At 36.8% G+C, this 25,225-nt stretch overlaps 2 protein-coding genes across 2 annotated transcripts; both read right to left on the reverse strand.

Moving 5' to 3' along the window:
* Positions 1–885: 885 nt before the first annotated feature.
* Positions 886–17,929, reverse strand: LOC141657163 (uncharacterized). Its single transcript, XM_074464306.1, has 25 exons — positions 17,607–17,929; positions 17,260–17,377; positions 14,657–14,996; positions 14,124–14,278; positions 13,754–13,990; positions 11,984–12,093; positions 11,808–11,885; positions 11,607–11,713; positions 11,073–11,167; positions 10,869–10,990; positions 9,560–9,663; positions 9,172–9,249; positions 8,961–9,039; positions 8,699–8,867; positions 8,317–8,387; positions 8,069–8,149; positions 7,915–7,985; positions 7,669–7,765; positions 7,515–7,574; positions 7,264–7,318; positions 4,657–5,048; positions 2,895–4,541; positions 1,738–2,313; positions 1,477–1,535; positions 886–1,340 (listed from the first exon to the last, which is right to left on the reverse strand). Exons 2-25 carry the CDS (start codon positions 17,270–17,272, stop codon positions 1,139–1,141), a joined length of 4,998 nt encoding a protein of 1,665 aa, XP_074320407.1. The 5' UTR covers positions 17,273–17,377; positions 17,607–17,929; the 3' UTR covers positions 886–1,138.
* A 4,499-nt stretch (positions 17,930–22,428) lies between these two features.
* On the reverse strand, positions 22,429–24,698 carry LOC141655155 (serine/threonine-protein phosphatase 7 long form homolog). Its single transcript, XM_074462246.1, has 3 exons — positions 24,487–24,698; positions 23,072–23,257; positions 22,429–22,981 (listed from the first exon to the last, which is right to left on the reverse strand). Exons 1-3 carry the CDS (start codon positions 24,696–24,698, stop codon positions 22,429–22,431), a joined length of 951 nt encoding a protein of 316 aa, XP_074318347.1.
* Between the last annotated feature and the right edge of the window lie 527 nt (positions 24,699–25,225).

The raw sequence follows: 25,225 nt of genomic DNA on the forward strand, positions 1-25,225 counted from the left end.
ATGAAAGAATTAAAACATCGACAAAATGAAAAATTTTAATTGCTCGGTCATGGTCCGTTTGGCGCCTCCAGCATCACCGGCGACACCCTCCCAGTGCCGCCAATCACCCATCCATTACAATGGCTCAACTTCTTAACTGCTCAATTTCTCGATTACAATTATCAATTGTTTAACTTCTTAATCTGTAGCAACTTGAATTGCTCAAACTCTAAAGAACACAAATCGGTCTTGCGTAGTTGCGTGTGAAACAAATCGACAAACCATTATGCAGACTTGTGAACTAACATCATGCAACAACTAATTATAATTGTTAAGTAAATGAAATACAAACAAAAACCCAAAAATTAACAAGTCTTGAGATTTAAGAAGACATTAATGAGGATAATAAAAATGATTAGGAGAAGTGAATTAGTGATGATTCGTTGCTTCAAAGTATGCAAGTCAAATTGAAAACACAGGTTGAATGTTGGGATAACGATATGTGCTTTTACCTCTTTTATAGCAGCGTCGATTTGTAGTGTCCCAGACATATACGTACGGGTCGAGTGTAAGGAGGGGTGGTCGGCGCGGGGTTGAGAGTTTAGAGGGGTGGTCGGCGGCGCTGATAGGGTGGTGAGGGAGGGTGCCGGTGCAGGGAGGGGGTTCGGTGATTGGGAGACGATGAAGGGATCCCAGGTTAGGCGTTTCTCATTTTTGAGATTTTCGTATTTTTGTGACCAAGATCAACCAAAAAAATAATCGACACATTTAACGATTATCATGTTGAAACTTTCTTATGAAATTATTTGATCAAAACTAATGTAAGATTCTCTGCTTTCCATCCCGAGAGCTTCTTATTATAAAATCTCGGTCATGATATGCTAGAATGTTAACTAACAGTATGAATATCTAAAGATTCTATTCATTTGATGAAGTCTGTTTCTTTATGTACATAATTTCTGGCCCAGATGTCAGAAGCTACCCCTCTTTTCCTTGTAAATTTCTACCTATGAAAAAAATTTCCATAACCTAGACCGTTCCCAGTCCCAGCTATGGCAGTCGCGATTTCCATTAACTAAATAACAAAAGATTGAGAACAAAAAAGGAGAGCACTGCATAAAACAGCCTAATTGCTCTACAAAATTGAATTAGAAAATGCCTAATCCTCCAACTCCAACAAATTCCGACTAAACCAGTCAGATAACCGCGTTATTTTCTTCGAGATCTCTGCATTTTTCGCGAAAAAAGTTTCTGCATTTGATAGCAAAACTTGTACGTCGTGCTGCAATGCCTCCAAACTCCGGTAATAGTTATTTTCAAGCCTAGACTGTATCACATCCAGAGACAACGGCACAGGAAATCTGCACATTTTCAAACTGTGGTCATCGCTTCTGCTAAAACTTTAAAAGCCCCATCGACACTAAGCTGGCAAGGTATACCACAAACAAATACAGCAGAATAATACAGTAATGCAAAAATATTATTCTATGAGTGTACCTATTCAAAAAATTGGACTTCTCAGAAACCAGCGTCAATTTTTGAACTCCGTAAATATCCTGAAGGTTAAACGAAGAAAACCGTCAGCCAGAAAGCGAAAAGCTTCGAACAAACTAGAACAGTAAGAGAACTTTCTCATTGTAAATATCCATCATATATATTATTCGTTTAATAAAATGAGTAATTCGACTGGTCTCATAGTGAGACGGTCACATGCAAGAGTTTTTGAAAGTTTTAAAACAAAACTGTTGTGTTGTTTACCTTTGCTTTATTTCCTGACTCCAACAACTTCGAGAGAGATGTCAATAGTTTGTTTGTGGCGGGGTTACTAAGATGAGGCTGCTCCCACTGGGTTCCGTCCGCATCATGCAATTCCCAAGGACTGTGCGAATGTGTTTCAGTAGGTTCGCTTTTGTATTTTATCAGATATCTTTCCCATGGACTGTCAGGAAACTCCGGAGATTTGTCCTTGACAGCAAAAATCCGACCTTCCCACCAACTACCGTCTTCCTCATCTTCATTTTTCCACCACACTTGACATTTGTCCCTGGTAGTCCAATTTCTCTGGATAGCAGCCTCATACCGTGTTCTCTCTACAAGAAAATCTGGAAATCCAGACACTTCTGGCAAACTCAGTTTAAAAGTTTTACCCAACACACTAGAACTGTCATCGATAAATTTCAATGTTAATTTACAGCAGCTATCTCCGGAGCCTGGAACATGGGAATAGTCCAGTTCTACAACCTTACAGAATTCCACAGCTCTGATCTCTCCCTTCAACACTTCCCAAGGTGGTCTAGCAAGAGACTCACTGTAAGATATGTACTCTTCGTGTCCCTGCAATAAGATGAAGAACGAATATGAAACATAAATTCATGAAAGAACTCTCCAATACAACAACAAAGTCTCTATCCGAAATTGATTTGGGACAGGCTACCACAAATCGTTGCGATGTGGTGGCTGCCAGCAAGGGTGACTGTTGGGCGGGGTTGCTACTGGGTTAGAGAGGTGAAGGAGAGAGAAGCTGATGGGTGGTGAGGAAAAAAAGCAGAATATTAAATTGCTAAATCAAGTTAGAAAGTGATTGTTGTAAGATTTGTTGTAAGATTTTAAGTTAGATGTCAACAATGGCACATTTTAATTATTCAATGACTTGATAATTTGGTAAAAAAAAAACTTGCCAAGTGAGGAAAGAAACGAAATGGTCACAACAAAACAATACATCCCAAAAGGGAAAGTAGGAATATGTCATCAGAGTGGGAGTGCTTTCGAAATAAGAAGGAAAAAAAAAAAACAAGCCGAAGGAAAAAAAAAAATGATAAATCAATGAATATAACAATCATAGAGAAAAATAAAACATAATCAAAAGAAAAGAAAAGGTAATTCAATGAATATAAAGGAGAACTTCCGTTAATTACCTGCCTCAAATATGCAACCTCATCGCCCTGCTGAGGAATATATCGAGAAGTATCGGGTACAGAAAGCATCAGCCAAGACAGCTTTCTTTGTCCTGGACATGCTTTTTTTCGATCCACTGGACTTGCATCACGAATGAAATTAATTCTCCTATTTCTGGTGGACCTAAGCCCAGCAGTTTTACCAGATCCCCACTCGTGTCTAAGGACTTGGTCACCACTGATCATTGAAGCATTATCAAATCTTCTTGGCCTTCCTGCTGATCGCTTGCGACCAACACGCTCTTCTGGAGTGTCCATACCCAAAGAATGTGTTTCTTGATTGTCGTCAACCACAGAGCACTCTACTTTGACATTTCCATTCACAGGCTGACAGCTGACACTAGAGGTGCTTTCACCCGCATTGGGACCATCCCCTTCTGAAGAAGTCCTAATAACTGCCTTAAATGACCTTGATCTTCTATATACAGCACTAAACATTCTATCCTTCCTTCGATGAAGTGATGTATATGCCACATCAGGTTTTTGCCCTCCTTTAGAGTCCCCTCCATCCACACCGACTTCCACGAGGTTGTTTTCAAAAGATTTTTGCCCTACATATGACGTGCTCCCAGAGGCCCCACTGCATTCACCATTTTGCTCATGACTTACATCAGCCACGCTAATCTCCAGATGATTAGCTAGACCTAATCCAGTATTTTCCGGCACAAATCTCAGCCGTGCTGGCACACTATTTGGAATCCATTCTGAACTGCAATTATTAAGCTCGTGGTCCATAGAACATGGAGCTCCATTATTAGAGGCTACATGAACCTCCACCTGCAGTCCATTAGAATCCACGGATTTCTTTAAAACAGGCAGTTCGAGTCCATTACTTGCATCAACTTGACATACTTGACTGATTTCCTTCAACTCATCACTTTGACCTACAATTTTCAAATCCTGTTCAATTGCAGGCTTTATATTCTCATCAGGACTTTTCTCAGCTTCTTTACTAGATCCAGGGACATTTAGCGGAGGAGCAGTACTCAATTTGATACGCTTAGGAGTACGAGTCCTGACTCCTCCCCATTTCACAGTGTCATTTATATACCCAGTAACCCATGTCACTCGTCCAGTGTCACGTTCTCTATCAATCTTAAGATGAACATTTGGGGATTTTGATGAAGATGAACCTGGCAAATAAGTCGGATTCTCAGATTTTGAATCACGATATGGCAGTTTCAGAACTAATCTTGGCCTGTTCAAACCATTCTCATGAGATTCATGGGACTCTTGAGGTTTAGGCACATCCTCCGAGTCCTCAAAAACTATTTCCTTCCCCTTGAGGATCTTCAATTTCTCATCTGGCAAAATTTTATCGGACTCTTCGCTCTCAAATTCAGAATATTCCAGAGCAGATTCGCTATCTGATGAAAGACATTCAGTCTCATACTCTTCCTGATCTGAGGAAGCGCCTTTTATCTTGGAAAACAGAGTAAGAGCATTGCGAGCTGCAGCTCTACGAGGTCTTGAACCCTTCGACGACTTCTTTGATTTTTTACGCCCATTTCTAGACTTCAGCTTTTGTTGAACTCTATGAGAACTACCATCACACTCATCCAAGTTTCTTTTCTTAACACGCCTTCCTGAAGAAGTAGTTACTTCTTTCTGCAAAAAACAAAAGAATATATTGGTTGCAATTTGAAAGATGAGAAATGGCTTTCATTAAAAAAAAAAAAAAAAGGTACTTGTATGTGTAATATTCTTTTTCAAAGAAACGTACTTCTCTCTTTTTCGTTCTTCTCCTGGATCTACGAGGACCATCTCTGACACTCATTTCATCGTCACTGTATTCGTCACTGCATTCCGACTCTCCTGATGACATTGAACTTATATGTCCTCCGTCCCCGCCAACGGACTCTGTGACGTTGAATTCAGAGTCCATATCATCACTAATTACTTCAGCTTCTGGCTCCCAATCCATGGCATCCACAAAATAAGGCAGTGGATCAATAAATACATCTAAGTCTGGCAGAGGCAGGATCTGGTCTTGGTCTGAAGTGAAGTCCGGGCCCACTGCAAATCTTGCAGATGAAGGATGCCACTCAATCCCAAGAGTTCCTAGACGTCGTTGCTGATACATGCTCTGATATGGTTCAGGATACGGAATCATGCCTAGCATTTCATATTGAAGAACCAACATTTCAGAATAATCGAAATCATCAAAGTTGTACTAATTGGGAAAATTTAATATTTATTACCTATTAAATACCGCCTTTTAAAAATTAGACCTATTATAAAAAAAAAATTGGGTTTTTCTCATTTGTACCCTTGTATTTTTGCGTTTTCTTAGCTATACCACTTCATTTCTCTTATCCCCATGCATACTCCTCAACTTCTCAATTATTCTCAACCATAACCTTACAATCTTTTTCCGTCATTTTGTCCGTCAGTTCTTCTCTCAATTATCTTCATTCTCTAGTCGACTAGTCTCCACCATGACACTACTTCATCTCCTTCCTTCAACGTCCATATCTAAGACCAACTCCTAAACCACATGCCCCTAATTAGAACCACCCAACAACCAAATGTCCACCATAACTAATGAACCAACTTCTCCATTCTTTACACCACACCATATTTGAGTGATGTGAGACCATTTCCAATGAAATATTCTGAGTTTTTTTAGTTTAATTTGGACGAATTTCTGGGTTCATTATGTTCCACTATGCTACAAATTTGGGGCAATTTTCTGGTTGCTAAGCCTTTAAATTACATTCGAATTTCTAATCAAATTCAAGCTGCTGTTACTACTTATCTACTTGAATTAGTCGTCAATAAGACCGTCCTGTGTTGAATCTGATTGCGACTTATGGGTTTCTATAACTTGAATTTTGCTGTTTTGAGTCTTTTTGAAAATGTTGAGCCAACATAGCAGCTAATTTAGCTCAATCATGGCTTGAAATCGGAAGTTTTGCTCTGCTAAAATTTGGAGTGGTATTGAATTGGGAAAGTTGAGATTCATCCCAAATATAAAGATAATGTTTGAATCAAGAGTGGTCTGATGCCATCCTATTGCGTTGCAATTGCTATTTGTGATATTGGAAATGGAACTATTCTGATTTTTGTATATGAGCTTGATATCCAAATTTGCACAACCGTTAAAACTAACGGTTCAAGTGACAGAAATTTTTTGCAAGGTTGCACTTGAGAATAAGTGAGAAAATACAGGGGCATATGTGGGGATTAAAAAAGGCGAGGTACAGGTGAGAAAACCTAAAAATATAAGGGTACAAATGAGAAAAACCCAATTCTAAACTTAATCCCTGATAAAGTAGCTTCTCTTCGGGTTTGCTACCTAAAATGAACTACGGGCAATTTTTTTGTACTTTCCTGCTGAATTACTGATTTGGCTCCAAATGCTGTCCCTATTTTTTGTATATACTTCCTAAACTATCCTTACTTAAAATTAAAAGATCAACCCGTACTTCTCAGTTCTCACTCATTTTTTCACCAAAGCAATTTCATTTCTTCATCTCTCTGCTCCATCATGCCTATCATGTCCTCCATAACATTTTTAATTCTTCAACTTTCATAGTCTTGCGTCTCTCACGTCTTCCCTCAAATTACATTTTCAATAAACAGCTTTACTTCATTAACAACCTTCTCTCCTTTACTTTTATTTTTCTCCTCTTTTATAAGTAACTTCACAAATGGCTGTATCAATATTAAATGAACCTAACAATATTTCATGTCATTGCCATTGGATCTGTGCTTGGCATCCAAGATTCCATTGAATAAATTAGGAAGAAATTCCAGAGTGTCAAAATTAACCAATATACCACCTTTTAAGGTGACTTTGCGATGTGGAATGTTGATAAGAATCAGGCGGATAGGTAAAGTAGTGTTCAAGTAGTTCTTGATTTCCAGAAGATTATAACTATCAAATTAAGCACTAAGAAATTGTGTTGGTTTAGTAAGATTGATTATGGAGAAGAAGAAAGTTGGGGAGATAAGGAAAATCAAAACTAAATGCAGTAATTAATGTTGTTGGCTAAGTTTATTTAGTCAAATTAGGTCTTAATTGATTAATTTCAATACAGGCTTATAATTAGAAAATCAATTAGGCTTTCTAATTGCTGAAATTTGTTCTAAGAAGAAAAAGTAATGAGGGAATATCGGTCAATTCACTGCCTTTTTTCGCTGGATCATCATGTGGGTATCCAATTGTGTAAAAAAAAAAGAAGAAAAACAGTAATACTTAGGTATTCATTATTGAATTTTTTTATTAGGTATTAATTGGCAAGTAATGGTTTTTAATAGGTATTAACTATTAAGAGACAATTTTTTCCTTGATATTTAATGATAAAGGCGAGGGCCAGTGACAAACTTGAATCGCAAAGGAGATCTTGCATGTTCCTTCGATATGGAGCGAGCTGAGATTCCTGCATGGAGAAAACATGTCACCGCTAAAGAACAATACCAACTAGCAGCAGTGTTCTAAACTGACTCGATACACAAGAGGGTATGTGGACTTAAGACCATCCTAGTGATTCATTGAATGCTAAGTTCAATACCTCAAGCAAAAACATGTCACCAGAAAGAACAAGATAAAAAGCACGCAAATCCTATCAAGCTAACCTGGTCAACAACATTTCCATGGGTATCTCGGATAAGCGGGCGATAATCCCCGAGAAAGAACTGCAAATTTTATATTAAATAGCAATTAGACTAGTCGATTGTAAGCAACAGAAGCATGTTAACTGGAAAACCAACCAATTTAAAGTGATGGTACCTGATCATACTTAGCATCCTTCAGGGACTCACCAACGCCAGTACTCAGGATATAGAGTTGACCAACATCATCTGAAAGTATGATCGACGTCCCATCTCTACATTGAAACCACAAAAGAGAAAAACTAAACCAAAAGGAGTTTCCAGTTCATATAGATAGAGCCCGAAACAAAAACATGGACTCCGTCATGGAAACTGAGTAGAAGTTAAATAAAAACAAATTGACACGGCCAGCATTAGCACTTACGGTGAGAACTTTCCATCAACCAGCTTAAACCGTCCTGTTTCATAAGTCCGAATGGGCTTTCCTTCCCATATCTACAACAAAGGATAATAGTAAGTTCATGCAAAAAAATTGCAGATTGTACATAATAATTTAGATTTTAGAGCCAGAAACTTACATCCCAAATTATGGTTTTCCCATCATAGCCAGCACTCATAGCAATGCGAGGGTTGAAAGGATGAACATCCAAGACATATGTCTATCAAATGGAGAAGGAACCATAAGTTTTTATGCCAAAATTACAAACTCAAAGATTCTTCATTGTTTTTACTATTAGGCAAATTTGATACATTTACCAAGAAACGGGGAAAAATAACACAGGAGTCAAATTTTGAGGCCTTAAATGAGCTAAAATTTGAAACTTACAGAATCCGTATGACCCGTCAATGAGTGTACTAAACTACCGTCAGCAGCATTCCAGACACAGATTCTGCAATCTGTCTTAAAACAAAAGGCGGACACGCTTAGTTGTGCAAGTTCAAAGATTAACGCAGAAAAGACGCACCAGCTATTCATGTTAGATTATTATATATTTTCACAAACCCATTCAGCACTCATAGCCATGCGAGGTTTAAACATTGAATCATAAAATAAATCGGCAACGGCGTCATAATTTAAGAGGCAACGCTTTAAAACAGCATTTGTAACCCAACTGCCTCATTTACCTCAGCAACTATGTCCAAGTACAATTAGTCACTTGAAAGACAGTTACATGTTATTATATGTGAAGTACCTATTATCAACTTACCCGTTATTGTAGCAAGGACAAACCGATTATCCAGGCTCCACACGATCATATTAACCCCACGAGGTTTGGGCATAACTCTCTGTCGTGGGCCACCTCGCAGAGGCTGAGGCGGCGTTGGTGGAGGAGGAACCTTTAGATGATATGCTTTAGTCCAACGTCCAGCTCTCCCCTAACACAAGACAAGAGTCGTTTTAGTAAAATTTATCACCCAAAGTAAGCCATAACAAAAGTCGAGGAGGTAATGCTCCAAAATATGTCTCACATGTGATTTACGTGACCTGGGAATCCAGATAATTGCACTCCCATCACGAGAACATGTGACGATGTTATCATGAGCAAACCTAGCAAAATTTTGGTATTTTGGTAAGTTCGAAATTTCTTGTTTGTGTATTATCAGGACACAATGTCCCTCATACAATTCGCAATCAAAGACAACTCTCAAAAACAGAAAAACAACTAGTATATCGAAGTACCACGAGTTTTTGAATTTGGGAAAATTTTCCTCCTTCATTGAATCAGCAGCAGTGAATTTAGAAGTTGTGGCACACCCACTGTAGAAAAATGAATCAGAAACAACAACAGAAAAAAAAAAAAAAAAAAAAAAAAAAAAAAAAAGGTCAAGTAGCCATCTTGGATAGGGTGACACAGATGCTCTTATCTCTTAAGTAGTGTTACAAGATAAACTCAGCATAACATCACCTTCATAATTTCATATTTCTTGAGCTCATAAATCAAACTTGATTTCAAACATGGGTTACATCTCTCAGCCTAATTGCAAAAGAGACTTGGAGGTACAGAAGCTTATATTGCCCAAAACAAGCTACAACATTTTTTTTCTCCAGTCATCGGTAGTAAACTCACCTGAACTGAACATAGTTAACGTCATTTTCATGGCCAGACAAAATATCCATCTCATGAATAGGTTGTTCTGAATCATCAGCACTTGATTTACAAGCGTTCCACACCTGCAGCAATTACAGTTTGTGTATTATTTAGTAGAGGCTCAGAGTAAATTGTCTCCACACACAAAATCATGCCCCCTCAAGCATCAAGCATGTAGTGATAGGAAATAAGGTGGATCAGTGACCTCTGTTCGTGAAAAGAATTGATTTTATAAGCTTGATTCAGAATTACGAAAGAAATCATGACAAGACACTATAACAAGTAACAAAGGGTAAAATACTTCCAACAGACTTCCCTACTCTTTTCATATAAAATTTTGCTCAACACAGTTCAATTCAGTTCACCCAAGGAAATTGTAACTATTTGAACCCGCTACAGCCAACTACTAATAAAGGGCACCTCTAACTGCCAATTTCCCCTGTTAGTCTCCTTCATTTCACACTAGTCATCGTAACAACCCCTGGGTTACAATTGTTAGGGAACACCATGGTACAAAAAATGTGCCTGTAACGTCATGTAACGATTGTTGTGTGATGGAGTTACCGGCTACCGTTTTGTTATTTCTTTTATATAATTGAATAAAAATCAAACCATCGCAACAGTTGGCATTTTTGATATATCAATGATATTTTATTAATATTTCCGCAACTTAGTCTACATTCACAATTACTTCTCCTAAGAGAAATTTGGTGGGCACAATTTCCAATTGGTGTATGTAAAACGAGGGCAAAAAGCATGGACTGCTGACGATAAAATCAACTAAAGTTTCATATTTCAAGAAAAATATACTTCGTATGAACTAACACATGCAATGATCACTTCTGGCCCCATTAGGGGTGACATCCCAACCTGGACATAGCGACCATTAAATCCTACCACGACCCATACCGTAATTTGGTGACATGAGGAATGCATAAATACTCTATGTTACTCCGACACAACACTCCGACCCCAGACAGACACAGTGTCAAAGAGTCAGAGTAACACAGTAAATACTATGGCATTAACTTGCAGAAGGAACATAGCTCGAATTAATAGAACAGAATAGGTAGTTTTCATGTTTGGAACAAGTTTTGATAAAAAAAAGTTCGGAAACTTTTTTAAGAATTTTTGATTTTTCACGACCAAGTAATATTAAATTTCATTTTCTTCATAAGACAAATCTATTTCTCTCTAGATGTGATTGGCGAGTATTATTTATTAGGGGTTACTTGAATTATAAGAAACCTTAACACGATATTTTCAAAATGCAAAACATAGAATATACCCGAGCAAGATTGTCTGAGCTACCAGTGACAAAAACAGTTCCACTAGCATTGAATGCACAACAAAAGATCTGACTATTTTGTTGGCCTGCTGTAGAAGAAGAAGCAGTGCTCTTTCCTGCAACTGTTATAAAGCTCGGTCAAACTCCTTACTCGTTTTTAGAATTCACACATTTATCAAACCAAGAAATAACCTTAATCTTTACCTGCATTAGGATCAGGAGGCCGGGGTAGATAAATCCGTGGCTTGAATTGGGAATACCTTGCATCCCATAATCTACATGAGCCATCATCCCCCGACCTATAGAGCAAAGAAGACATTGCCAAACATGTTTCAAAAATCGAGGGGTCATAAAGGCAAGATAGGACTGGCAAAAAAAAAAGCAATTTTCATATATGATTAAATTGCTAAAAAAGATGACTTGATACATTATCCGATACATTAGAATACTCAAACACCATGCTATAAGCACGTAACACAGATGGCGCAAATTGCTAGGAGTTGAGCAATTCGGTAACCCAAATCAAGGGAAGATAACTATATATACATGTCCTAGTGAATAACCAAAAAGAGTATGTGAGGTGAAATGATGAGCATGAGTAACATAGTCATAGCATTAAAATTAGTATGTTTGTCGTCGTACAAAGCCAGGCTGAACAGCTTGGTTTTTAAATTCAAAGACCACTGCAACTAAGAAAGAAAAATAGACAGATCAGAAAATTATCATAAGAAGTCTTACGATAGAAGCTGGTATACAGCACTGGGTCTTGGGCTGAAAAAAATTGCATTAACAGATCCTGTATGCCCACGCAAAACTGAAATTGGTTGTCCATCTGGCAAACGCCACTGTCAAACCACAATGAGTCGTAAGACACTGGGAAAGACGAAATAGCAACAAAAGGCAATATCAGAGACAGTAATCAGAAACAAGATAACTAACTGTTCTAATGACACAGTCATTTGATGCAGATGCCACCAGAGCATTGTTGGAACTCACAGCCACGTCAGTGATGTCACCCTTAAACAAAAGCAGGTGTAAGCAGGATATTCACATGCTGTGGGAATTTTTCTACAGAAATTGCCAGTGAGACAGGTAGTCCAAGAATGTTAAAGTACCTCATGGCCTCGGCAACTAGCCAAGCAATAAGCGGTTTCCATTGACCAAATTTTTACAAGACGATCATCTGACCCAGTAATGACATATCTTCCTGAACGATCGAACATAGCTGCAAAATTGAAGAAACAGCAACATAATAAAATAGTGAACAGAAAAATTTTCTGCTGATATTTAGATGAAGAGTGCTTAATGAACATACAAAACTACATAACAGCAAATGCATTACTATAGTTGTCATATCATTCAAAACTTAACACTCTCCGAAGAATAAAGCTGCTACACCTCCAAGCATCATAAAAACATTGTTCAAACTGAATGATCAAAGGAATTAACGAACAGCATTAACGTCACATAGCGGCAATACTCATTATAAAGCACACAATTTTCTTCTCAAATCAAAAGATGAAGACAACATCCAACACAATAGCACAGAAGAATATTCTGTGGCTGCGTGCCAACATCGATATATATAAATATATATATATGTCAGAAAATCCACCAATAACACTATGATAGGAATTCTGAGAGATCAGAAGGACAAAGTTCCAAGATGATTACTTCCACTTTTCTTTGCTTCCACTTCTCTTAAAGCTAACCATTTTGTACAAGAATGAGTACATGAAGATAAATAAATTTTAAGGTCTCTTAGAATGAGTTGGTGCACTGAAGCCTCGTCTTTTTTAACTCTGCAATGTATATTCGATGCTGAACTTGGTCTGGAATTGAGAGATAATTAAGACTTCATATAGTGATGCATACATATCTTGTTTAGTCTGATAAAGCTTTTTCCCTCCTGTTCTAATCTAATGTTCTTGGGCTTCGAGACAGTTGTGTATAGCTACTAGGTTTATGAGAAATCATTTATTACCATTCTAATGCACACATGCACGCATTTCATACAAAGCATTAAATAGTTGAAACTAGAAAAAAAACCGAACTTAAGGAAAAAAAACAACCACCATATCAGAGCCTTAATCCCAAAATGACTTGGGGTTGGCTGTCATGAATCATCCTTTAGAACCATCCCAGGGTGGTCGCACACCTCAAAATGCAAAAAGATAGAAAGAGAAAACTGAAAAGCAAATGGGAAGTGAAAAATAGTACAGAAGTCAACTTAAACTCAATTTTCTTTTATAGAAACTTTTTAGATCTACAAGACAAATTTATAACAGTAGTTAAAAAAAAAAAAGTAAAAAGTTAATGTTTCGGAAAATCTTTAAAGTAAACAAAGTATGATTATAAAGAAAGTTTTCGGGTAAAAAGTTTGATAAATCAGAAGGCCTTTATCACTACAGAAATCAGAATCCAGAGTCCAGACAAGTATTCATGACTCCATCTCAATCCATTCCAATTTCATTCCTTCATCTAGGTAAATACACGCATTTTTAGTTTAACGCCCAAGAATCATAGCCTATGTGAGAATTATTTTTTTCTTCCGGATTTTCTCTCTGATAAGACAGAACAGCCTGTCACCGTTTAAGAGAAGTAGAACATATACATCTAAAGTCTGGTTTTACTACATTTACGGTTGTTCACTATTCAACATCTGCCGTTGCCATGATATAAATATATCCTTTCCTTTTTAATTTCATGACATTATTAAGGGTCAAACTACAGCCTTAGATTGATAAATGCTTTTCAAAAGACAAATGCCTTCAGCCAACATATAAAGAAAGAACAATCATATTAAAAAAATGCTCAAAAAACCTTCAAACTTGATATCCTTGAATCTATTGACATCTACAATCATATAAAAGTAGTCAGCTTACCACAATAAACAGCATCACGGTGCCCCCTTAGCTTCTTAATATTCTGCATCTTTTGCACCAACATTGTTGGCTTTGCAATAGTATAACACGCTGCAAGCGTAGCTGGTGCTCGACGGTGTCTAGAAAATCCACCACCAATTTCTCTTAATCGCAGCCCACGAACCTGATCAGCTTGCAGATGAGGCCAACGCATGTGAATAGGAGGTTTATACTTACTTTTCTCTTCTTTTACATCATCTGCTTGAAAATATAAATGAATAAATCAACTCTACGCTTCTTAATAAAAGGGCATGAAATTTGTAACATAGTGACTACTCAAAGTACTCAATAAAGAACTAGAGCAATTACAACTGAAAAGTGAAGAGCTTACAGCCTAATAGTGAGAAGGATCCTTCCCCTAAAAGTGTAGGAACATCGGCAGCATTAAGTACATTTCGAGCAACCACACCTTCCAGTGGATGGACTTTATTCAGTAGAAGCTGCTTTAGAAGCCTTATTAGGTGATCCTTTTCAATATAGCCATATCTACAAAAAAAAAGCCAACAGAGTCTCATAAAGCATGGCAACAATATCATTTTATGATGCCGTAACATTTCAGGCCTAGAATAAACATATTCACTATAGTACTACATCCTCCATTCACGTGAATTCACTACACTGCCTTCTGTGCCAAAGTTTTACGAGATCATAATTATGTGACAGAAGAATGTGGCTTACTCTAACATGTGAATATTTTGTGGGTTATTTATTATCCAAGGTGGAAAGGTAGTGAATCGATTTAAAACTTAAAAGCCTAAAAAAGAAAAATGTCGCATATTAAAATGAATAGATGGCTTATCTGCTCTGATAGATGATCAGCACTATCAGCAACAGGAATAAAAGGCTCATAAAAGGTTAATGTACCTCTCTGCTACTTTGTTGTAACTTAATGGGAATGACATGCCATCATCATTTTCATCACCATTGGGTACCCCGCTTCTTGAATACCAGGCGTGGTATCTTCTAGGTAAAAGGTCGTGTTCCAGGAGCTCATTCCAAAACTGTCCACAAGTTCTTTGACATGGTCCAGCAGACAAGAAATGCATGATGAGAAAATAAACTTCTTTAAGATCAACATCCACATCAGTCTCCATGTCAGCATCCATTAGTTCTCCTTTCGCCTGTTTCTTAAGAGGGAAACTCAATGGTTTCACTTTAGCAGTTTGATTGCCGGAAGGAATGTGCTTTTCAAGAGCCATAATCCCTTAGACATAGTAGCAAAGCCAGAAATCAGTCACTACAGAACCACACGATTTAATGACAAACAATTTCTTATTCAAATTAGAAGTTCAGTAGCATCGGCTATCTCCCTCTACATTTGCAAGCCTAAGAGGCTAAGATGATCTCCCTCTATAATTTCAACTGTCTCATGTGTTAATGCTCTCAGTCTGGTTTTCACAAGTTGATTAAGAAATACGCCGAAAATAAGCTGTATAAGATGGAACATTATTATAGAGAGGTAGTCATGACAAGTCGTATACATTTGGTGGCATATTCGTTTAAGTCAACAAAACAGAGAATCTAAAACAAACATGACAAATGAAAAACTCAGGAATCAGGATATATTTGCAAGATTAGGAGTATGTGAATAAATTTTGGAGGAAAATAAGAGGACCAAATTACCCCCTTCTTTCAGTGTTATTAGAGAGTTGGCAGTGAGTTCAAAAGTATTACACTAGACAATGATGTTAATTGCACTGCTTCTAAAACTGCAAACTATGTAGCATGGAAAGAGTACAGAATGACATGTTCAAATGCTCCTAAATTTGGGGTCCTTCAAATGAACATCACGTAAAAGAGCACACCTAAGATCCGAAATATCTAGAGTATTCCAAATTCCAATTGAACTGTTGCCACCCGCAGCCAAGATACTATAGATTTGTTCTCTAGTACAGTAGTACTCTACAATATATTTTGCATATGAGAATAAGAATACTTTTGTGTGCAATACCATCCGTCACTTTAAAAAAACTGAACGCTAATTATTTCAATATCCGACGTTGGCAACCTTACGAACAATCCTACGTCATCCTACTGACATATCCTCACTGGTTTGGGGTAGACAGAACACCGACAACAGCACATTGTATGAGCTGCATGATGATTGCGAAAATCAGCGAGCTGTATTCTGACCTATCTACATATCTACTCAAAAAATAAAGCTTGAGCAATAATAGGAATATTTATAATAGTTGAGCCTCAACCATCACCTTAAGGTTTTGGTGACACACAAATTGTCCAACAAACAAACTCCCGACAAAACTAAACCTTCTGGATTAAAGCCACACACAAGATTCAACACAGTGTCCCTCACAGCCAGAAATTTAAGCCATTTGCCTCTACACAAACCAGAAGCCTAAGGCCCTAAGGATAAAACTGAGCCTACTTCCAAAATTGAGGCAATATGGATAATTGGAAACAAGGGAGAAGACGTACATATGTTTGTTAATTCGGGATATAAGAAATCGAACTCCCAATATGAGCTTAATTTTTAAGCTCCCTTCATTTGAATATGAGAGTGCATAAGCCTTAAATCTAATAGAACACACCTGGAGTGCACTTGATTGCAAGACTCATGAAATCACTAGCAAGAGTGTTTAGGGTGCCTTTAATACGCTTTTGCATAAGGCGCAGCTAATGACACGCACTATTAAAAAAAATCCTGTTTTGTCTTCTAGTTTTTTATTGTTTCATTCATTTGCCCTACTTTTCCTACCTTTTATTTCTTAACATGTTAAGTGTTCTAAATTCGTAAAGGGTATAGTTGCACAAAAAATTATTTTGAAATACAATGGGCCCAATGAAAATGAAGCGCGTGCCTACACCTCACACCTTCAGCCTCCTCACCCAGGCCCTCATCGCCACTATGTGCCCTACGCTTTTTTAAACTAAGACATTAGCTCTATTAATCCTAAAAACCTAAAGGCTACTCAGCTAGATATAGCATAGTAAGCTAAGAGCCGTAATTGCACTGGCCAAGAAGGCAAGAACAAAAACCCTTCACATCACTCATCTCTACCAAATATACACCACAATTGCAAATCGTAACAACAAGAAATCAAAACAAGACAAGTACCCTAGTTTCAAATCTCAACCAGGCCAAATAAGATAAATTACAATGCGCCTAAAATGAAGCGCACGCCTACACCTCACACCTTCCGCCTCACCATAACAGGCCCTAATCCCATTGTGCCTCTCGCACCTTTTTAAACCAAGACATGACCCTCTTCACCATAAAAACCTAAAGGCTACTCAGCTCGATATAGTATAGTAAGCTAAGAGCCCCAATTGCACTGGCCAAGAACAAAAACCCTTCACATCACTCATCTCTACCAAACATAAACCCCGACTGCAAATCGTAGCAACACGAAATCAAAACAAGATAAACACCCTAATTTCAAATCACAATCAGGCCAAATAAGATAAATTACAACACGTTTCGATACATTCGAGTTAAATAAACAAACCTTTTAGAAGCATGTGATCCCTAAGCAAAGGTCAACCAAAAGGGCAATATCCAGACACTAAAAACTCAAATATGTGCCTCCAAAACCTTGAATTACAATCAACCATAATCGCATTACCCTGAAACACCCAATAAATTACCAATTTAATCACTCAAATTCCCAAAATAATCAAATTTTTCATCAACCCATCAAAACAAACACACAAACAAACATATACAATACACAAACAACAAGATCCATAATTATTTCATACATGCAACAAAACCCATCTTTAAAACCAACAAAACACAAGAATTACACCAAAAAAACACAATGTTAATAACCATAATTAAAATAATAATAATCACCTTCAATGGAATTGCATTTCTTAGCCAAGAACTGAAAAACTCTGTCTTTATTAAACTAAAATTACTCAAATATAATGAAATAGTGAAATTGGGCGCACAAAAATTAAGGGTTTTAAGCAAAATATAATATAGTTTTAAGAATTAAATTGTGGGATTAAAAAAACCTAATTAAAATTAAAATTAAAATTGAAACCATATTTTTTTTAAGTACTATGGTGAGAAGAAAGAAAACGAGAGGGGGTTGTGAAAAAACACCAGAGATGAGAACGTCGAAGGTAGAATTTTTTTTTAAATTATTTAATTATTTTTAATTTAAAAAAATTGATTTTTGGGTAATATTTCCTTTTTTATATTAATAATTAAAAATTAAATAAAGGGTACGTAATTTGATAGAGTTGTGCATACTTTTGTTTTGTTGCTTTTTGTTTTGTTTGTAAATTTTAAATTAAAAGGAAAAAAAAAAAAAAAAAAAAAAAAAGTGAAGATTTGAGGTAAAGGAAAAGGAAAAGATATTTGAAGATATTTGGATGTTTGTGGCCCATAATATAGGTTGGAAGATTGAGCCTATTTTTGTTGTTGATTGCCCAAACCAACATGAAGGCCCAATCCAACATAGGGTTATGTAACTTGTAGTAATTTGACAACTAAATCGTCTTTTTCCAAAACTTCAACCCTCCTATAAGATCGTCCTATAGCATATGATGGGTTTAATAAGCCTGCCTGCTAAAGGTCGTCGACAATTTACTAATTATCGTCGACAATTTTAATGAACTTCCAAAACTACCCCTCCCTCACACTCCCCCTTATATTTTTTCCGTCTTGTTTTGTTATCGTAAAAAAATAATTAATAATTACTAATAAATCCCGTTCGGGGATAGTTCGTTTTATTTTAATTTTTAAATTTATTGAAACTTATTTTAATTAGCGATTATCGATCCACGCACCCAAAAGTAATTTACGACGGAAATTAATAATTTTTTTTTTAAAAAAAAAAAAAATTGTTGAAAAAGGGCCTGGATGAAGAAATTTTTCGTCCAGACCAAGGTCCGGACAAAGAAATTTTTCGTCCAGACCATGGTCCAGACAAAAATATTTTTCGTCCAGGACCAGTCCCGATTTTAAAATATTTTCGTCCGGACCAGTCCAGGCGAAAAATATTTTCGTCCGGATTTTTTTTTTTTTTTTTTTTTTTAAAAAAAAAAAAAATTTTTAAAAAATTTTTTTTTTTTTTTTTCCGGACGAAAATATTTTTTAAATGCTGGACTGGTTCGGACGAAAATATTTTCCGTCCGGACTGGTCCGACGAAAAATATTCTTGTCTGGACCATGGTCTGGACGGAAATTTTCTTTGTCCGGACCTTGGTCGGGACGAAAATATTTTTCGTCCGGATTTTTTTTTTTTTTTTTTTTTTTTTTTTTTTTTTTTTTTTTTTTTTGAAAAAAAAAATCATTTTCTGACTTAGATTAATTTTTGGTGCGGTAATCGATAATCGCTAAGTTCTTGTTCATGTTGTTAATTACAAATCCCGCTTTTTTCTTTTTTTTTTGAAAAACCGTCTTTTTTTTTTGTTTGAAAGATTTTAGTGAGACGTTAGTGAGACGGAAATTGACTTGTGTTTTAGTGAGACGGAAATTGCATTTTAGTGAGACGGAAATGGAGTTATGTTGTGGAGGGCAAACTTGGAAATTTACATTAATTGTCGACGATAATTAGTAAATTGTCGACGACGTATAGCAGGACCCTTAATAAGAGAATAACCCAATAATATAGAAGTTGGAAACAAAACAAAAAATAAAGATAGTAACTCTCCCTATAGTCCAGCAGCAAAGCTATGTCTCATACGTTCTCCGTGTCATGGTTGTCGTCCCCACCACCTTCTATGTCCCACCGTCTGCAACCACAAACCCCGCCGCCTTTTTCATCCTTGTTTACTCTTTAGGCCCTGTTCTTTTGGACTTAAAGTCACTTAATTTCGATTCACTTCGATCCTATAAGTTCGATTCGATTCTATAAGTTCGATTCGAGATCCTATAAGTTCGATTCGATTCGAGATCCTATAAGTTCGATTCGATTCGAGATCCAATAAGTTCGATTCGGATCCTATAAGTTCGATTCGAATACTATAAGTTCGATTCGAAAAAATTCGAGATCCTATAAATTTAATTCAGAAAAGCTATATACGGAGTATTATTTTTAAAGACCGATACAAAAACATTTGACATTAATTATTCGATACATACATTATTATTTAAAAAAATCACTCCTCTCATTAATAATTTCAGTATACACAATAGATTGGGCATGTTTGATAAAAAGCGGAATAAGACCATGTATTAGGTACGAAACAACATAGTCAAAAACATTTGGCGAGGCAATGGATCCGTTGTTGAGAGTGATAGTGAAGATGAAAGTGATGAGGATTATGATAATATGGAAAGTATAATGTATGAACAAACCAATGCATATAAAGCGGAAAAATGTTAGTATTATTTTACCTTGTGTTTTAGACTATAATTTTTTTTATCAATGTTCTCTCTTGGCAAATAATAATAATAATAATAATAATAATAATAATAATAATAATAATAATAATAATAATAATAATAATAATAATAATTAAGTTAAATAAAATAAAATAAAATAAAGTTAAGTTCGGCTCCTATAAGTTCGATTCGAGAAAAAAGTTCGAGATCTTATAAGTTCGATTCGATTCGAGATCCTATAAGTTTAGTTCGATTCGAGATCTTATAAGTTGATTCGAGATCCTATAAGTTGATTCGATTCGAGATCCTATAAGTTACTGTTCGATTCGATTCGAGATCCTATAAGTTCGATTCGATTCGGATCGATTCGTTTCAGTCCAAAAGAACAGGGCCTTATTGCATTTTTCCAACATTTTATGTCTTTCTCCACCAATTAATTAACACATAAAGTAGAAATAATTGGTCATCACAATGATATCAACGCAACGATGGACACAAAGCAGGTCAGTAATTCCCCTTATACTAAAAGAATAAGAAATCTACAAATTTTTCGCTTAAATGAATTTGGTTATAATTGATCTTTCTTTATATCATATCTGTAGTTAAGCTTTTATTATATCAATCTATAATTGGGCTTTCATTATATTATATCTACAACTGGATTATATGATCTTTCCCTTTTCCACCGATTAATACAAAACAGTAAGAGTCCGTTTTTGAAATAATGCTGAAAAATAAAATAATTGTCATTTTGCATCGGTTGTGAAAATAATTGTCGAAATGGTGTCCACGTAGGCTCGGTTTATCCGAGCCTGTGTGGTGTTCAAACACGCCATACGTATTGGTGTGTATAAGCAAGAAAACACGCCATAGCCAATGGCGTGTTTCTTCAGTCCAATTTTTCAACTCCAATCCAGTAGCTAGGCTAATGGAAACAAATTAAACACGCCATTAGGAATGGCGGATCTTCTTCAGTAAACACGCCATTACCAATGGCGTATTTATTCAGTGCGTTTTTTCAGTTCCATTCCAGTAGCTGGCCTAAGTGGTACAACCCAAACACGCCATTACGAGTGGCGTGTCTTCTTCAGTAAACACGTCATTGGATGTGGCATGTTTCTTCAGTACATTATTACAATTAAGCTGGGAAAGTGGTTAAACATAGAGACGCAATACGTATGGCGTGTTTATGGAAAGAGACACTCCAGTACGTATGGCGTGTCTAACAATATCATTTTTTTTACAAAGCTGCCCATTTTCACTTCGTCCTCATCTAGTTCCATTGTCAAACGGCACAACCAAACTCAACAATCCAAATTGGACACAAACCATTGTCTATTGAAAACTAAAATAGACTTTACACACCACATAGTTTAGCACAAGGGATTTAAATTCTAAGTTTTCCAACTAAAATGTCAATTACATTAACCGTCTAAAGTGTCAAATACATTAACCGTCTAACTATTACATTAGTTCTTCAAGTCTTCTTCTTGTTCTTTCCTCGAAGGCGACTCCAAAACCCTTTCCCTCTTGAAGGCTACGGGGTGCCTTGTTCATTCATGGGTGACATGGAAGACATAGAAGGATTAGAGCGTCTATCCCTCCTAGTGTATTGAACCAAAGGTGCATCGTCATCCACATCCATTGAGTCGAGTGACTCTTGAACCATAAGTGAACTTTCTTCCCTTGGTTCTTCGGTTGGTTGAAGAAGATGAAAATAGCCTACATGTTGAAGAGATTGAGAGGAGTAGTCCCGGATGTGTGAAACCATTGAGCGGAAATGAGGAGGCACCTCAAGAGGCATTTGTTGAAGCTCCTTATCACATGTATCATGGACATTGACAAAACCATGCGCCTAAAACAAAATAGGTAGTATTATCACAAATCACATTTTATGAAATATTGGTTAAGAATTAAAAGAGAAGTATATTAAGTATACTTACAAGATATTGTATGGCATCGTAGACGGTTCAACCACGCCCGATGTCACAAAATTCTTGAGAACTTCCAAATGGTGCTTGATAAGTAGCTTGTTGGGAGAAAGGGTTCATGTAAAGAATAGTGCGATCCCGATACCAAACCATGTAAGGGTCGTAGTAGCTCATTTCATTATCACCCTCTACACCATGGTACCTAAAATCAGCCCTCCTAACCCAACTTGATATGTATGGTTGATGTCTTTCTATCCAATTCGGTGAAGGGGCACCCCTTTTGTCAACTTTGTGCAAGTTAGGTTCGGTATTAGAATTTAAAGGGATATCTTGTTTTCACTCAAATTGACGAGCTACCCTATTAGGAAAATGTCACTCAACAATGTCGAAACAAATCATAGGTGCCATCACTGCCCAATCGTCGAGTCATCATAACAAAACCCGGGTAAAAAAGATAAAATCTGTTGGGTGTAAGGTTGCCATATAAACTGATGATGTAGCATTGTATCAAAAGCATCCCTATACCCAATTAGTGTGGTAATGCCTTCCGGTCTCTTACGATTCACACTTAGCCACCTACGACCCAATGAGTCAATCCTTATTTGATGTTGAGAACCTAATGGGTTCGGTCCATGATGAGTAGCATTAACGGGTCCCATGAGTGTAGGTCGACCAATACTAATCCTCTCCCACGCCCACAATTGCAATAGAATAAGGGGACCTCCAATGTCTCTTGACTTGACGTTGCTTGCTCTACATAAATTACGATATAAAGTAGCAAGAACGACACTTCCCCAAGAATAATTATCTAAGTTGGTCAAATCCCTCAACAAAGGCAAATAAACAACTTGAATGTCATTACCACTCTTATCCGGAAACATAATAGTTGTCATTAAGATAAGAAAATACGCTCTCACATATTGATGTAGAACATTTTCATTTGCATCTTCCGGAAGACCACTAAATTATTCAAACAACCAACCAATCCTTAGAAAAGCCCTTTTAAGGTCTCCATCACCCGGTGTTTTTCTTAAGAGTTCAGTTACTAACAATCGCCAATTATAAGCGGTTGTTCCACTAACAATATCCCCTTTAATCTTTAGCCCTAACAACACTTGAACATCTTGCAAGGTCAGAGTAGCCTCGCCAACAGTCAAGTGAAACGAATGGGTTTCCGGCCTCCATCGCTCAACCAAAGCACTTATTAAATCCACATTAAACTTCAAACCCACTAACCTATGAATAAAGAAAAACTGTGTGTCCCTAATGAAATTAACTACATTATCACTTACCAAAAACCCCTTGTGCGAAACTAAATGTGACCTACATCGGAGGGAACCAACGTCCCCCCTCCCCCCCCCCCCCCCCCCCCCCCCCAATATTGCCTTGCTACAAGTTTTTATTCTTCCGTCTTCCTTTGTGAATTTTTAACTCTCATGGTACAAGTTTTTTTATTATGGCCTAAACCACGACACAAACTACATGACACCTTGTTCTTACTCTTCTCGGCCATTTCATTAAGAAATCTTTTATTCTTCCGTCTTCCTTTTCCCCGTTTATTTAGCTCATCAGTCATCACACACTATTTTAGGCCTATTGTAAGGACCCCAATAAGCCTTATCTTTCAAAGGGTGAAATTTAGAAGCATATGAAGCTAAGTGTTCTCCGGTAGTGTAGGCGATGTCCACAAATTGAGTAGCATTTAAACCCTTCTTTTTACAAACGGCATACACGTGTGAACATGGATACTTGTATGTTTGGAACTTGTTACAAGTACATGTCCTATTGGATAAATCAACGGTGTGAAAATGGTTACCATATGACATGGGTCGTGAACCTCTATGTGTTGTGACTTGATACACCCCTCCGACATGGTCAAACGCTACAACCTTGTGGTATGCTCCTTTTTTGCAATTTTCCTCCAACAAGGTTGTGATCTTCGTACTATAATGAAGCCCTTTAATCAACCGTTTTCTTGCAAACTCACGTCGCTCAACAAAGTACGCATTAACTCTAAAAAATACACACTTTACGAGTGTCGTTACGGGAAGAAAATGTGCTCCTTTAAGCACATTATTAAATGTCTCCGCCAAGTTTAGTCAATATTCCATATCTATGTCCACCATCATGACAAATTGACTACTTCTCTATTCCAACTTCAACAACATATTGTTGTGCCTCTCTATTCAACTCACCTAGGCGATGAAATCCTATGTCAAACTTCTTGTTTTGAAATTGCATTGCCGTTGACCCAAAAATTTCTTTCACTGCATTATTTCTAAATCTTGTATTAACATTTGAAGCCAAATGACGAATGCAAACTCTATGATAAGCATACGACTCCTCCTACCCACTACCAACTTCACTCATTGCTTTCATAATCCCCTTGTGTCTATCGGATATGACACATAACCCACTTCTTTTGGTGACAAATACTCTTATTCAAGACATAAACCAAGGCTAACTCGGTATTTTTAGAAGCTTCAACAATAGCAAAAGCAACCGGAAAAATTTGGTTATTGGCATCAATTGACATAGCTGTCAAAATAGTTCCCTTGAACTTTCCATATAAGTGAGTTCCATCAATGCTTAAAATTGGCCGACAATGTTCCAAGCCATCAATACATGGTTTAAATGCCCAAAAAACACGCTTGAATGTTTGCACATTTGGGTTCATTGTTGGTGTTGTATAAAATTGGACAATAGTGCTAGGATTAGATTCTTTTAAACCTTGCATGAAACGAGGTTGATAAGTCTAATTTATATACATTTTATCCCCATATTTTAGCTCCAATTTACATGTCATTATGCACTAACCTTAGTGATATTGAGCTAATATTTGCTTTCTAGTTCTATTTGTATATTTTGTCATGTTTTGTAGGTATAAGAGCTTTTAGGAGCTTAATCCTACACATTTTCAAGTAAACTAGAAGCTTGGCTAACAAAGAAGTAAGATGGACTAGCATGAAGATAATGCATGGACTTGCATAAGAAAAAGTGATAGATTAAATGAAGACATGCATAACAAAGTCAAATGGAAGTCGAGTCCAAATGCAAAGTCCACAAAATGCAAACATAAGATGCTAAATATTGGATGCTACATTGGATGCTTTGAGGAGCTTGGGATGCCAAAGTGTGATTAATCGGGTGACTAAACAAGCATTAAATCATAAACATTGGATACCATTTGATAATTAATCATAA

The sequence above is a fragment of the Silene latifolia genome, chromosome 5, assembly GCF_048544455.1.
Source record: "Silene latifolia isolate original U9 population chromosome 5, ASM4854445v1, whole genome shotgun sequence".
NCBI lineage: Eukaryota > Viridiplantae > Streptophyta > Magnoliopsida > Caryophyllales > Caryophyllaceae > Silene > Silene latifolia.